The 13,452-nt window shown below is 37.5% G+C and overlaps 1 protein-coding gene across 4 annotated transcripts in view; it reads left to right on the top strand.

The window, feature by feature from the left end:
• The window catches only part of kiaa0586 (KIAA0586 ortholog), a 427,045-nt gene that overhangs the window by 220,207 nt on the left and 193,386 nt on the right, over positions 1-13,452 (top strand). For all 4 annotated transcript variants that reach the window (XM_069916886.1, XM_069916884.1, XM_069916883.1 and 1 more), the window contains one exon: positions 10,890-11,076. In XM_069916886.1, coding sequence (XP_069772987.1) covers positions 10,890-11,076 — 187 coding nt within the window. The remainder of the gene's footprint in view (positions 1-10,889; positions 11,077-13,452) is intronic.

Raw genomic sequence — 13,452 nt, 5'->3', positions numbered from 1 at the left:
ATTGGTTGGTTGGGGATGGGTGTTGGGTTTTTCCTCCTTTGCCTTTTGTCAATGAGGTAGGCTCTGCGGTCTTCTTCAAAGGAGGTTGCTGCCCGCCAAACTGTGAGGCGCCAAGATGCACGGTTTGAGGCGATATCAGCCCACTGGCGGTGGTCAATGTGGCAGGCACCAAGAGATTTCTTTAGGCAGTCCTTGTACCTTTTCTTTGGTGCACCTCTGTCACGGTGGCCAGTGGAGAGCTCGCCATATAACACGATCTTGGGAAGGCGATGGTCCTCCATTCTGGAGACGTGACCCATCCAGCGCAGCTGGATCTTCAGCAGCGTGGACTCGATGCTGTCGACCTCTGCCATCTCGTATAATGTATATGGACAGTATAAATCACAACATTAGAGGTGGTTATAAAAAAGAAAATTGCATTAATTCTAGGCAATGTATCTGCATCAAGACTGACAAATTAGCCGGTCTCATATTGTGCATGGAGAAACAATTAATTAATAACTTGTGTTGTTTCAAAATAAACTTTATGCCATTCAGACTGAAGTAAGATAAACATTCTTCTCCAATCAGGTAAAGAATTTTGGGAATTCTCTGCCATGTGGAAGCTTGGTTACAGAGTCTAGAGATCAAAAGCTTTTTGAAAATTAAGGGGTTTATGTTGTATGGGGTTAATAAGAGCAAGTGGTACCAAAATAAAGATCAGGCATGAATATTGAATGAGGGGTGTAAAGCCTTCTTCTATTTCTCTTTTTAAAATATTTCTATTGATATTTAAAGTATAAACAATTTAACAGAACAATTATACAATGTACCACTAAATTAGAAAAAAAGATTACAAATATGATAATAATTAAGGAATCCAGAGCACATTCTTAATAATAAAATAAAGCATAGCAACAAAAAAAGAAAAAAGGGGGAAAAAAATATTACAAATTTCAAAGCACCTTCCTGGAGAAAGACAACACAGTGCCAAGACTCTGAATAGCACTAAATCTTAAGAATATGTTAGTAGTCCATAAATGAGCCCCATGTCTTTTGGAATTTTTAATAGCATATCTAATTTTTTTTCTAAATTTAAACAAGACATTATATTGTTTGGTCACTGTGCATGTGTAGGTGGGGTATTATCTTGCCATTTTATCAAAATTGCATGTCTGACTATCAACGAAGTAAAAAAATAAAATTTGGCTTTGAATGGAAGTCAATGATACATCATCCTCTTGAGATATCCAAAAAAAGAACAATTAAAGGACAAGGATCCAATTTTAAATTTAAAATCACCGATAAAGTTTGAAAAACAACATTCCAAAATTTTTCTAAGATAGGGCAGTTCCAGAACATATGAATTAAAGAGGCATCACCTATTTTACATTTATCACATAAAGGATTCATATCTGAACAGTTTAACTTTAGATCTATGTGCTCTAAGGACCACTTTAAATTGTAGCAAACAATGCCATGCGCAAAAGGAAGTAATGTTAATCAGATTAAAAATAGAATCCAAATCTCATTGGAGAGCAAAAGGTTTCAATCATGCTCCCAGGCATTCTTGGTTTTAACTAATGAGGTTTGTCTTAAATTAACCACTTTGTCATACATAAGAGATATTAAGCCTTTGTGAGGAGGTTGTAGTTCAAAAAATGTATTATGATCATTTGCCTCAGGGATTACAGGAAAATCGGAAATCTGAGATCTAACAAAATGTCTAATTTGTAAATATCTAAAAAAATTTTGAGTAAATTGAATTTTACCACCAATTCTTCAAAAGATGCACAATTATTGTCAATAAAAAGATCTTTTTTTTCAAACTTTATTTTATTGGCACATGTAAAAATTACATACATAGCCAAAATTACTGTGTCAAAATCAATACATGATATTTTTTCATTCCCCCCCCTCACCCACTCCCTCCCACACAGAAACCCCCCCCCCCACAAAGAAAGTAAGAAGGAATAAAAAGAAAGAACAGAAAAAGAAATAGATTAATTTTAAAAACAATACTGGATATTACCTTATAACTAAATTGTGACCTAATTATGTTAACATTTACAATTATCAATATATCCACTAAACATAAAATATATAATAGAGTAAAACATTATAACATATAATACTGGGTCAAAATCTAAGTGTGTGCATTGTTACGAGCCCAAAGGACCCCAAAACCCAGCAGCAATAGATTCATCACGACAAGTAGTTACTTAAACAAAAGTTGTTTTTAATTATCTTTAAACATGAAAACAGAATCAAACTTTAACTTATCACGATTAACTCAACTAACCCAGCTTAACCCCCTTCTAATTCTAAGCGCACGTATGTGTGTAAATTTAAGAGAAGTTCTTTGTTTCACAGTTCAATCTCACTTCTTCTTCCAAGTTCTCTGGTTGCAGGCAATTCTTATATTGTGCACAAAATTTAACATCTATAAAGTTCACCAGGCTTTTGTGCTTGAAAGGTAAATGGTTACCGCACAGGAAGGTTCTCGTAGGTTTGCAGAGAGAAATATGTTGTTCCAGGATTTCCACAACTGAGGTACCACCTCAATGTCTTGCTGGTGAAACTTGCTCCATTTGGGTTCTCCAGATGATAACCTCTTTCTTTCAGGTTATCACAGAGTTGCTTTCTGTTTCTTTTATTCCAAGAGAAACATCAGACAGATAGCACTTCCAGCCATCCGCCACTCTGGAGCTTCTGTTTCAGTTCCAACAAGCTTCTCCTAGCTTGTTACAGCTTTCTGTGTCACACACAGTCAAAAGACTCCCTTCGGTCTCTCTCTCTCTATCTGAGATTCAAAACTGCCAGCAGTATGTCCTTCTCTCTCTCACTTGCAAAACCCCTCCTTCTCTAGCAAACAAAATTACCCTCCAGTACAAATCCATATACTTAAGGATGTTAAAAATATTTGATGCTCTTCATTTGATAATAGCTTCAAGGAATAAACAGAAAGTATTCAAGTTTGTTCAAAAAGATTATTTGTAATATTAATGATCAAGTCTCTTAAGATGTTCATAAATTACCCTTGTACAGCATTTACTCTTGAATAATGTTTTAGGCATAGGTGGTGATCATGTTTGTGAGCAACATAATGCTGCCACACTCAGAAGATGACTGATCAGAAAATCTGTTTTTAGTGATGGTAATCAAGAAATTTAAGACTCTCAGCTCATCTTCAAATGATAGCACGAGATTTTTGCCAGAAATTGTGGGAAGAGATACTCAGGTGTCAGATCCTTTGCTCACTCCAAGGACCATGCCTTTGACAATCTTGCACTGAATGTGGCACAGAAGATTCTATTAGTGCAATATGGAGCAATAATGCCTTGTCTTTCTTTGGCTTGGCTTCGCGGATGAAGATTTATGGAGGGGTAATGTCCACATCAGCTGCAGGCTTGTTTGTGCTGACAAGTCCGATGCGGGACAGGCAGACATGGTTGCAGCGGTTGCAAGGGAAAATTGGTTGGTTGGGGTTGGGTGTTGGATTTTTCCTCCTTTGTCTTTTGTCAGTGAGGTGGGCTCTGCGGTCTTCTTCCAAGGAGGTTCCTGCCCGCCGAACTGTGAGGCGCCAAGATGCACGGTTTGAGGCGATATCAGCCCACTGGCGGTGGTCAATGTGACAGGCACCAAGAGCTTTCTTTAGGCAGTCCTTGTACCTCTTCTTTGGTGCACCTCTGTCTCGGTGGCCAGTGGAGAGCTCGCCATATAACACGATCTTGGGAAGGCGATGGTCCTCCATTCTGGAGACGTAACCTACCCAGCGCAGTTGGATCTTCAGCAGCATGGATTCGATGCTGTCGGCCTCTGCCATCTCGAGTACTTCGATGTTGACGGTGAAGTCGCTCCAATGAATGTTGAGGATGGAGCGGAGACAACGCTGGTGGAAGCATTCTAGGAGCTGTAGGTGATGCCGGTAGAGGACCCATGATTCGGAGCCGAACAGGAGCGTGGGTCTGTCAGATCGTGTCTGAGTATATGCTGATATCAACTTCCACAGTTCAACCATGAATTAGGCAAAGAATTGTGTAACATCACTAACGGCAGAGAATATAAATGGAGGTTTTCCGATAATTCTGTTGAAATTGAATTTTTCAGTGTTACATAAATTATACTTATGGTGCTTTTGTAAAGTAACGTAAAACTCTGATAATCCGGTGCAGTCAGAACTTTGGATCAATCTGTTGTTTTTGGTAAACAAGAACCTCTCAATGACCTCTGAGTGAGCACTTTGCAGAGAGGTCAAAAGCCCAGCAAAAAGGTCCAAAACAGACAACCTGGCTCTGGCTGTCCTTCCAAGACATTCATTTTGTCACTTCATTTAATTAGCACCTTCTTGTGAAATGTGCATAGCATTCCTCACAGTTCCTCTTCAAACTACTGTGGATATGAATTCTCCAATATTTCAAATAAGATCTGTTTTAAAGTGTGTGTATGTATGTAACCCTCTCTAATTTTACCAATTTATCTCCTAAAAATATTCCCAAATATTCCATCACAGTATAGATATAAAACACACACACTCAAAAAAAAACCACATAGAACATCTAACAAAAATAATGAAATGAGAGATTAGGGTGAGGTCAGGGAATGACAAAGTTCGCATCATATTTGACCAATTAACATAATATAAGTACATAAAGTTATAACAATATTTTGCATATATGGAAACCAAATTCTCAAATATTTATCATATTTGTTCTTTAAATTAAAGGTAATCTTTTCCAAAGGTATATAACTTTCCATTTCACCTTGCCATCTATCTAAAACTAAATCTGTATCCAATTTCCAAGAAACATCTATATATTTCCTGGCAACTGCCAGTGTGATTTTTAAAATTCCTTTTGAAACTAATCCACTTTAAAATCTGGATTAATCCATGATATAGCCCCAAAAGAAATAGCATAGGATTTCTGGGGAGTCTAATACCCATTACCTGTTGAAGAAAATATATTAAATTAGTCCAAAAGAGTTCAATTTGGGACATGTCCATGTAGAATGTAAAAAAAGTCCCTATACCCTGTTTACATCAAAAACACTTATCCAAAATATCTAGATTCAATCTGTTAATCTTATTTACTGTTAGAAGATAATGAAATAGAAATAATAATAATATCAAATTCAAATACAAAAATGTTTATATCTTTTATGTATTTATTACTTTTGAAGAAGGTAAAGAAAGATTTATATAAATCAAAACAAAGGTGGGGAAAGGATTTGGGAATAGTTATAACTGATAGAAATTGGACACAAATATGTTATGATAGTATAAAAAATATAATAAATAATAGATATAGAATGGAATAGTTTAATTTTGTACATCAGTTGTACTTTATAATAAAAAGATCTTTAAAACATTTAATACCCAATCTGTGCCTGTCATTAAAGACAGAGTCTTGCAAAGAGGGTTGAAAAAGGTGATTGGATAATAACAGGACTGACAAAAGAAAAACTTTGAAATAAAAAAAAATCTTAATTGTGTTCATTTTCTCAAACAGTGTTTGAGATGGGATAGGAAAGGATAGGATTATCCTTTAATTTATATCGAGAAGAGGATAAACAAGACCTTAAAATTGCCAACGGAAGTATTCTTAACAAAATTTAGTTCAATTTCTATCCATGTCTTTATGTTCTTCCATTTCTTAATGTCATTATGTAAATAAGGGAGTGTACAATCTCATGTAATATTTAGATAGATTTTGAGTATGTGCAGTGTGCTTCTGGCCTGATATCAGCAAAGAGTTTTATGTCAGCGCAAGTTATCTTTTCTGATACTGTTTCTTAAGCTGCTTTGGTAACACCTCTGCATACATTCCCCTAGTTACTGACGTAGGAAGTCTGAAACACTATAAAACCCTATTATCCGGCACCTAAGGGGCTCGCAGATGCCGTAAATGCAAATTTTCCGGTTCACAGAAACACTGTTACTACGCCTAGCTAAATCACCTGCCTTAAGAATATGCTTTTTAAAAGACAAAAGACAGTGTAAATGTAAAGTAATTTGAAAAATAAATCAGTATTGTAGTCTTTAATTATGTAAAGTTCACTTCAATCAAATAATTCACATAACTTAGAAAATTTAAATTTAAACCTGGTCGTTGGCACTGAAACAACTATAAGCTGTTATGCTAACTGAGCTGCCATCATAATTAACTCCATCCCCCAAGTTTACAGATAAGGCCATAATACTCTTAAAATAAAGTCTCTTACTCGGGTGAGGATAATGAGACATTTTGGGAGAGTTGCCCAAGTGACGAGCGGCATAAGCCAGCTCTTCATCCTAGGGCGCTGCCCTTTCATGCCATGCAACTCTATTGAAACTTTATTCAAAAAGCTGCTGTGGGCAGGGCATGACCGGGTGATCCACTAGCTGAATGTTTGCTCCCATCTTCACCAAAGCAACCCGACTCACCACGCAAGGTTCCCAGTCAGGCCTTAGTGCTGATAGTCCAACACATTTCCACGCAAGTGGTGACAGCAAAAAGAATGGGCGCGCATTAAGGGGCATTGCAAGTTCAGCAGGGCAAACATTCTCGTGTCCAACAAAATCTCAGTGCTCCCCTGCAGGGTCCATCTGCCCTGTCTAATTCATGTGATCTATTTATTTATTTCATCAGTTTTTTTGCCGGTTATTTGAGTTTCCATTTGATTGAATTCTAGGTAATGGGGATTTTACTGTACTCACTTTTAAATATATTGGTGCCAGAAATGATCTTCTGATTTAATTTTCACAGTTGTCACATTGTTCAATATTTCAAGGCATTGTAAAGAAATGCACTGAGGTAGGCAGCAGGTTGCATAACTTGCACATCTACAAACGTAGTTGTGGTATCAAACTAAGCAATGCAAGAAGACTACTAATTGCTAAAAAGACATGAAATTATGAAAGTCACTTGCTCTGTCAATTGATAACTGAAGACCTAAGCAGGAAGAGGCCCAAAGGATTTATCAATTTCAATCCATTTGTTCATGAAGTACACAAGCTTCTGGAATAGATTGGACGATCAGGCCAAATATCCGCACAATAGCATTGACATTTTAGACAGTCCCTCGTGTGAAACTGGTGCCATGAAAGAATACACTACTTTATTAGTCTAAGTAAATGTAAAAATATGTAGAATAAATCTACATTGATCAATAATGTGAGGCCATTGGTCATAAAATTGGAAGGAGATAGTACTGTGCAGAATTAAATCAACCTCCATTTCCATTTTATTCTGAACAGACATTCTCTTTTATAGCTAGTTAATATAGGATTTCAATTATTTTTACCAATTTATCAAATCTTCAGAGTACTTAAAATTAATAGAAATATTTAATATAACAAGATAAGATCCCATGAAATTAACAGGGAACATACTAGCTCAGGTAGAGCATTGGCTGATTTGCAGGAAGCAGAGAGTTGGAATACAGGGATCATGTTCTGGTTGGCTGCCAGTTGCTCGTGGCGTTCCACAGGGATCAGTGTTGCTTCTTTATATATTATGTATCAATAATTTAGATTATAGAATTAATTAATTTGTGGCCAAGTTTGCAGATGATACGAAAGCAGTTGGAGAAGCGGGTAGTGTTGAGGAAATGGGGAGGTTGAAGAAGGACTTAGACAGATTAGGAGAATGGGCAGAGAAGTATCAAATAAAATACAATGTTGGAAAGTGAGCCCTCATGCACTTTGTTTGAAGAATTAAATGGGCATACTATTTTCTAAATGGGGAGAACTTTGAAAATTCCCAGGTGCAAAGGGACCTGGGAGTCCTCATGCCAGATGCCCTGAAGATAAACTTGCAGGTTGAGTCGATGGTGAAAAAAGCAAATGCAATGAAGCCATTCACTTCAAGAGGAATGGAACATTAGAACAGCAATGTGATGTTGAGGCTTCACAAGGCATTGGCGAGACCTCATTTGGAGTACTGTAAGCAGTTTTGGGCTTCTCATTTAAGAAAGGATATGTTGACGTGAGAGAAGATTCAGAGGAGGTTCACAAGGATGATTCCAGGAATGAAAGGTCATCGTATGAGGAACATTTGACAGCACTTGGCCCATACTTGTTGAAATTTAAGAGAATGATGGGGGGAATCTGAATGAAATATTTTGAATGCTGAAAGGCATGGACAGAGTAGATTAGGGCGGCACGGTTAGCACAAAGTTGTGACAGTGTGGACTGGGGTTCGATTCCCATGTTGTCTGTAAGATGTTTGTATATTTTCTCCGTGTCTGTGTGGGTTTCCTCCGGGTACTCTGGTTTCCTCCCACCCTTCAAAAACATCCCAGTGATTGCAGGTCAATTGGGTGTGATTGAGCAGCATGGGCTAAAAGGGCCTGTTATTGTGCAGTATGACTAAAATTTAAAATTTAAAAAACTTTAAAGGTTGTTTTCCATGGTGGGAGTCTCGGACAAGAGGGCACAACTTCAGGATTGAGAAGCAGAAGAATTTCTTTAACCAAAGTGTGGTGTGAATTTGGGGAATTTTTTGCCACAGGCAGTTGTGGAGGTCAAGTCATTGGGAATACAGGTACTCTGCAACATACATCCGTGTTCTGTTCTGGATGACCGGTCATATTTCGGAATGGACGTATGTCGGAATTGCCCTACGTGTGATACTGAAGACTAAAATGATCAATTTCCTTCCATTCTCTATCTCTGAATCCTTCTCATTCTCTCTGCTGACTTCACTAGCCTCTAAAATCTGTTTGACCGTCAGAATATTGAACAACAGAACCAGATTAAAGGGTCAGAAGGAGTTAAAATGCAATGAAATATCTCAACATGGTGGTCACCAAGGCCAGCTCTCGCAAGAGGTTGGCCACAAGCCAACATGTTGCCCACTATAGATAGGCCCGATTTTCACAGTAATCATCTAAGTTTTATATTTTTTCTTTAAAAAAAAATTCGGTTGTATGTGCAGATGGATGTAAGTCGCAAGTTGGGGAGTACCTGTATATAAGCAGAGATTGATGAGCCAGGGCATCAAAGGTTATGAGGAGAAGGCCGGACATTGAGGCTGCAAGGGAAAATCAATAAGCTCATAATTGATTGGCAGGACATACTCAATGGGCTGAATAGCCTATTTCTGCTCCTGTGTCTTCTGGTCTTAAACCAGCTGACATGATAAAGAATGTGATGAAAAAATATAGTGAATTTTTATTTAATTGACAATAACATAAAGATGTGGGTTAAGATAGAATTTCCATTTTTAACTTGTATTTTACTGACTAATGTTCAATTAAGTTTCTATCCAAATAAATGCCAGAATTCAAAAAGCTAGGCACAGGAACAGGCCATCTGTCGCCTCAAGCCTACCTTGCCATTTAATATGATGACAAGTAATCTGCCTCAGATCATAACTCCTCTTTTGCTAGTTCTGCATAGCCCTCAAATATTTAATCTTTCAAAAATGTATCAGCTTCTTGTTTAAATGCCTCCAGTGTTCCAGTCTTGGAGTAAAAATTGTAGAAATGTATCATCTTTTGCGATAGGTTCCTGTAGTCCTTTGCTTTTAAATGCCTGCCCCTTTTTCTTGTAATTATGGTATCTCCTCTTGTTTAATTTTCTCCTATTATTGGAAATATATCAACACCTTCCTTTGTCATGACCCCATAGGATTTCATATGGTTCAATATGTTCACTCCCATTTTTCTAAAATAAAATGCATATCTAAATTTTTTAACCATGGGAGAATCATCTCAATCCAGAAATTAACTTAACTTCTGGACTGCTTTCATTGCTTGTACATCTTTTATTCAATAAGTGGACTGAAACTGTACACAGCCTCAGTCCTCAACCTTCAGTGGAAACTTATACTTTATTTTTAAATTCTAACCCCTTAGCAATAAAATCCAATAATAATTATATGTTGCACCGACATGCTAATTTGTGTTTCATACAGAACTCCTAGATCGCTTCGTATTCCACTGATTTGCAGTTTCACTCTATTGGATAATAGTCTGCTCAGTGATTGCTCCCACAAAGTACATGGACTTACAATATCAAACTCCATTTTCCAAGTTTTTGTTTAATCACTAAACTTATTATTTGTTGTTGCTGAGTCCAGATACCCTCATTGTACCACACCCTCCCACCTATTTATGTGTTGTCAGAAAGTTAGATATTCTACGATCTGCCTTCTCCAACAAGTCATGAATATAGATTGTTGATTGAAGGAATGAATAATAATATTTGAATAAGTATTATTGAAATATAACGGAAAGTTCTGGAAGTGTATAGCAGGTAAGGCAGCATTGGTGGAGAGAAAAACAGAATTAATAATTCAGGTTAGAGATCCTACATTGAACTGGAAAAATGAGGGAAGAAAGTATGGTTTGAGTGGCAGAGAGAGTAAGAAATGAGAAGAGCAAAATGAGAAGGAAAAGGCTTGAAGTTTCAAACGAGAATTTCCAGCACATAATAACATTAGGGATGAAGTGGGTTAACATTTTCTAAGAGGGATACTAGTATTTGAAATAGCTCTACCAGATAAGCATCAGTTAGAGGAATTTGTGGAGGGAAGTGGTGCTCGCATCTTTGCCTTGCAGCCAAACATTGTTCCAGCCTTCCACAGATGCTGCCTTCATTCAGTCTATTTCCTCTCCCACTGATGCAGCAGTAGAGAGAGAAGCAAGTGAGTAATTATCCTGCTTCCTCACTATAATTCATCTGCAGGTTGGTGAGACCCAAAATTGCTGGATAAAACCATCTTCGTAATTTTGAGGTTTCAACACGTAGCTAATCTCATGTATGTCACTGAATTTCCCCATTGTTGTCCTGTGCTGAGATAAACATTTCTGGAAATAACATTGAGAGACTTGTTTGATAATTTCTGTGCTTATGATTTTTCTGAATTGCCAACCCTTGAAAATGGCAAACATATATAAAGCTAAGTTTCTACTTTCTAATGCAGATATTTGTCGATGAGAATTTTTCAACTATCCCAGCGTTACGAGGTGAAGATTACCTCAGAAAAGTTTATGGAAAGGCACTTTATCAGGGGCATTGCAGTACATACAAAAAAGGGCCATACTTGAAGGTGAACTCTCCACTACCTAAATGCAAAGTTCAGAGGCCGAAAATAATTGAGAATATTAAGGGTGAGTGATTTGTTTTAATTTAAATTATCTTTGATGCCTTACCACTTGCGCTGTTTGTCAAATTTGTTCTGCTTTGTAGCTTTGGGAAATGTTTTGCAAGTCTAGTTTTCTTTAATCATTTAGGCAGGACTTGTACATTTTATTCTGATTCTCACTCCAATTTGAATCTGCATTTAATTAAATGAAGAGATGATTAATGATGCTGATTTACCATTAAGTAGGTCATTACCAGATATGTTTAATTACAGCAACAATGAATGGTATGGAAATACATGAGGATGTCTCCAATAATTTATTCATTTTATTCCTATTCATGTATATATTTATGTTCTGGGGCAAAATATCACTAGATTCACTTCAAGGGAAATGTGAATGGGTGCAAGCTTTCCAAATGTTGCTGAGCTTCATGTAATATAATGTAGCTCACTTTGCATTTTTAAAGATAAATTATGTATGCTTGGATTGAAACTTTTTATAAACTGAGACCTGCTGTCAAGAAGCATGGAGAAAAGGAAGAAAATGCAAAAGGCATAAATCCAGATATGTCTTGTCATTTATGGTTGAAAGAAAGCAAAGACTCCAATATCAAACTTTTACCAATAACAGCAACAACTTTAATTTATGTCGTTGTGTATTTAACAGAACAAAACAATGAAACTCACCCGAAGAAAGCTGGACAAAAGTTATCTGTTATCAGTTCAACCATGTTTTTCTATGTTGTGTAGCACCAAAAGCAATTCCACATGCAGCATACCATTCACATTGTAACTGTTGAGAAATGCAAAATTTTCGCTACATATTTCCAAGTGACATGAATTGGATTATCCCTCACCAGTCCACTATCCAGACTCAACACCTGCCACTCGTATTTGCATTTTTTAGAAATGGAGAGTTGAAAAAGCTGACCCTCTATTTGATAAGATGCATGGGCTACAAACTATGTGTAGGTCTTGGATATCACATCCTGAGCCCCTGCCCCCAAAACATTCTGACAGTTTCTGTGAATATTTGCATCTATCTTATGTATTTATTGCCTCTTTTAATTTAATTCAATTAGTCTTTGTTTGCGAGTACCTGTTCAGCTGGAGCAAGGAAGTATTTTTGCACATTTAGATTATGTAAAATGATTGACGAAATCCTCATTAGGTTTAAAGGAAATAATTAATACAGCAAGGCAATTTAAAATAATTAAAATACTTACCTTCACTTTGTACCTTTCCTTACTTTTTTTTAATCACAAGTTGGTCACCCCATTAAAACCCCCAGAAATGGCGACACTGCCAGAGCTGCTACAATGGCAGCTCTGCTGCTAATGCAGCCCTGCTGAGACAAAGAGAAGCGACACTGCGCTCCACTGCAGGGTTCTACCACCCAATCCAACTACTGTTAAAGGAGCTGATGGTGATTTATTTTAAAATGCCGTGACCTAAGACAGTGGCCTTGAGAGATGCAGATTTTGTGGAAGCAAAAGACTGGTGCAAGGCATCAGAAAACGGAGAACACCCCCTGTTTGAGAAAAAGTAGTGGAGATGACCCGCAGGATGGTGACCATGACGGTGGATTAGTGAGGGGTTTTGCGGCTGAAGAACACACAGGCTGTTTATGACTCGAGGCGAGCAACACACTTAGGTTGCGGGCTGCTGCCAACTGTGGTCAATGAACTCACACCAGCCTAGGGACTGCTGGAGACTGGCTCGAGACAGACTGAAGAGGTACTAGGTATTGGAACCAGGATGTGATAGAGTGCTGAGGGTGCTGGAGGCTTCCATATGGTATCAGAGGTTCAGATCTGGAGCTTGGGTTGCCGATGGTTTGATCTGGAATCTATGTATCTGCGGAGGCTGCGGGAGCGCCGAATTCAAATCCATGGACTCACAGTGATTTGTGACTCTCTTTTGCTTCTCTTTCTCTGGCTGGAAGGGGCGCAGGACAATTTCTGCTGATAGCAAATCTTTGTCTACCTTACAGGAGACTAAAGTCAATTTCGTGTAATATTACACCTGTTTTATTACAGGACAATAAAGGAATCTTGAAATGAATGTGATTCCTAATGCTGCATTAGCTATTCTTATTGTAAAACTTATTTTCAACACTCCATAGCTGTGCTCAGTATTAATTCCAATGATGGAATCATTTTAACTGCTGACCTCAGAATATCTCAGTCTTGAATGTTTGACCAAAATTGCATGCAAGCCCAAAATTTTCCGATCCTGTTCAGCTGATTACTGGCTGTTCCTGATGGATCTGTTGGCCCATCATTCTCCAGGAATAATGGAAATGGGTATGAAAATTCTCAAATGCGAGTTCAAGCCATCACTCATTAAAGTAATAAACAGGAAGCATTGAATATAGCATGAAACAGTTTGGCTTCAGATA

This window comes from Narcine bancroftii, chromosome 2 (genome assembly GCF_036971445.1).
Source record: "Narcine bancroftii isolate sNarBan1 chromosome 2, sNarBan1.hap1, whole genome shotgun sequence".
Taxonomy (NCBI): Eukaryota; Metazoa; Chordata; class Chondrichthyes; order Torpediniformes; family Narcinidae; genus Narcine; species Narcine bancroftii.
The sequence above is the reverse complement of the archived record's forward strand: the minus strand, read 5'-3'. Positions and strand labels throughout refer to the sequence as shown.